The sequence below is a fragment of the Acyrthosiphon pisum genome, chromosome A2 (genome assembly GCF_005508785.2).
Source record: "Acyrthosiphon pisum isolate AL4f chromosome A2, pea_aphid_22Mar2018_4r6ur, whole genome shotgun sequence".
NCBI classification, from domain to species: domain Eukaryota; kingdom Metazoa; phylum Arthropoda; class Insecta; order Hemiptera; family Aphididae; genus Acyrthosiphon; species Acyrthosiphon pisum.
In genome coordinates this window covers 110,576,746-110,579,480 of record NC_042495.1, presented here as the reverse complement: position 1 = coordinate 110,579,480, position 2,735 = coordinate 110,576,746, and the positions used below count along the sequence as shown (strand labels likewise).

General features: G+C 29.8%; 1 protein-coding gene across 1 annotated transcript in view; it reads right to left on the bottom strand.

Moving 5' to 3' along the window:
• The window catches only part of LOC100169295 (peptide transporter family 1), a 15,487-nt gene extending 13,323 nt beyond the window's left edge, over window positions 1-2,164 (bottom strand). The window contains exon 1 of the mRNA XM_001946522.5: window positions 1,728-2,164. Within this exon, the coding sequence (XP_001946557.2) occupies window positions 1,728-1,751 (24 nt within the window). The 5' untranslated portion in view covers window positions 1,752-2,164. The remainder of the gene's footprint in view (window positions 1-1,727) is intronic.
• Window positions 2,165-2,735: the final 571 nt, after the last annotated feature.

Genomic DNA, 2,735 nt, shown 5'->3' with positions numbered 1-2,735 from the left:
GTCCGTAAGAGCTCAAAATACATCAAAATATTTTGAAAATGTTATGGTGTATAGAAGATGCTAAGATAAACATTCAGTCAAAATTTCATGTATCTACGGTAATTTTTTTTAAAGTTACACCAAAAACCAAATTCAATTTTGTGAAAAATCGATTTTGCGTAAAAATTCCCGTTTTTCCTTAATTTTTCTTTTGTTTTTCCCGGCGCTTTTGAAAACCACTGGGAAATTTAAATTTTGACCTCCCCAATGCACCAACGATATTCACTTTCTGATCGAACAAGATACTGAAGTTGAAAATCGTAGCATTATTTCGACTACTTATCGTGTACACAGACACAAAAAAAATAAAAATAAAAATAAAAGAAAATAAAAAAACACACATCATTGTAAAATCAATACATTCATCGTTCCACTCAGAATCTAAAATTGAAAACTGAAAATGTCCGTAAACAGCTCAAAAAGAGTTAAAATATTTTCAAAATGTTATCGTGTATAGAAAATTCTAATTTTAACATTCAGTAAAATTTTCAAGTATCCACAGTCATTCGTTTTTTAATTACAACAAAATAAAAAAATCGTTACATGAGAAATCAAGTGAATATCAAATGTTGTAAAAATATGAATTTCAAACGCTCATAAAAGTTTAATTTGACTTGCTTGTAGACATTTTTTTTTTTGAAAAAGGTAGACAAACTTATGAGGAATCTTGTATTACATTTTCAAATCTTAGATTTAAAAAGAAAATTTTTCATAAATTTCTAACTCAAAATAATTTGCAAGTTTTCGTCATTTTTACGTATATGTATTGTCAATATTTGAACTTATAAGATGCTTATAAAAAAAAATTGTAAGTATGGATTTTTAATTATTTCATCTGCCTTTGAAACAATATACTAGGAACCTTTTATTAGATTTTCAAGCTTTTTTAACTAATAAGTAATATTTTATTGATATTTATAGAAAAAAAACTAAAAAATATGGAAACTGAAAATGTCCGTAAAGAGCTCAAAATAGGTCAAAATATTTGGAAAATAATATGGTGTATAGAAAATGCTAATATAAACATTCAGTCAAAATTTCAAGTACCTACGATCATTTCTTTTAGAGTTGTACCAAAAACCAAAATCGATTTTTTCAAAAACAGATTTTGTGTAAGAATTCCCGTTTTTCCTTAATTTTTCTTTTGTTTTTCACGGCGCTTTTGAAAACTACTGGGAATTTTTTACTTTTGACCCCCCCCCCTCCAAAGTACCAACTAGATTCACTTTCCTATCAGAAAAGATACTGTTGAAGAAAATCTAAGCATTTTTACTGTTCTAAAAGCTTTTTGGTGATGACAGACACAAAAAAAAAAAAAAAAACACACATCATTATAAAATCAATACATTCATCGTTTCACTCAAAATCTAAAATGCAAATCACAGTATTACACATATTTTCTACATGCACCCGTACTGACATTCTTACTATACAGGCATTTATCAAAATATGAAAGTCAAATCTTTTCGAATTTTGAGAATAACGTTATGAATAACGCGTGTTTACCATCACGTCACGTCTGCAGGGGGTTAGGGTGCGAATTAAAAAAAAATACTCATTAAGCACACACTTGGTTGATACGTCTCTAATAATCTCTTCCTATATACCTTCTTCTACGGACTTAAAAAACTACACAAACAATAAAAAAAAAATACAACACGAAACATGTAATATATTATTATACTTGCCAAGTTCTTTACGGGTGGTTCCATTTTGTCACAGCTTACACTCTTATAGTAGGTAATTACTAATTAGTATTATTATTGAAATATAATTAGGTACCTACGAGTTAAAATAATTCGTATTGTATTACAACGGTATATGTTATAATGGACGGTGGCGGTTGCGGATTTGACATTAGGACCGAACGGATAACCTATAATATAACATCATTCGTGATAATTATTTTTATGATCGTTTTCAGTATCAGGGCCCGTATCAGATGTTTTTTAAATTTATTTTTTTTTTCTCATCTTCGACGGAAATCGTGCGTGTATACTCGTTACCTACCTACTTATTTTTATTATTATTCCCTGATGATGATTCGAAGGCACACTCACCCAAACACCCACACACCCACTCACCCACACGTGTAAACCGGTAGAATAATGCTCGAATACTGAACAACATAATATTATAGTCAAATCCAATCTAAGCGAACGACTAATAAAGCTTTAAACTGGTACGATAATTATATTAATAATAATAATAATAATAATAATAATAATAGTAACATCTTAAACACGAAATCTGTGTTTCACTGTAGTAGCAAGTTTTAGTTCCACCGCCGCCGCCGCCGCTGCCACCACTACTGCCTCCCACCTGTTGTACCAGACCGAAAGCATCCTATGTAATATGATAATATTTGTAACATATTATTATTATGTATAATAATTTTCGTGCTTAAACGTAGTGAGCGCGGAATCACTGTTAATATAATATTATAGTCTATGTACAAGTTTATTTAGGCATATTATATTAAATAATTATAAATCCGTGCCCGTGTGCAACGCTCAATTTTTTCTGTTCTTTTTAATGCCGTCGAAACCTGCAAATTAGAAATCATCGATATTAGACGCAGTTCAATATTGTTCAAATAAAGTCAGTAAATCCATAAGAGGAACCTCGTACGAAATGCGAATCAGTATACTTACGAGTTACGAAATTGTTATTTTTATTAACCTAACCTAACAATA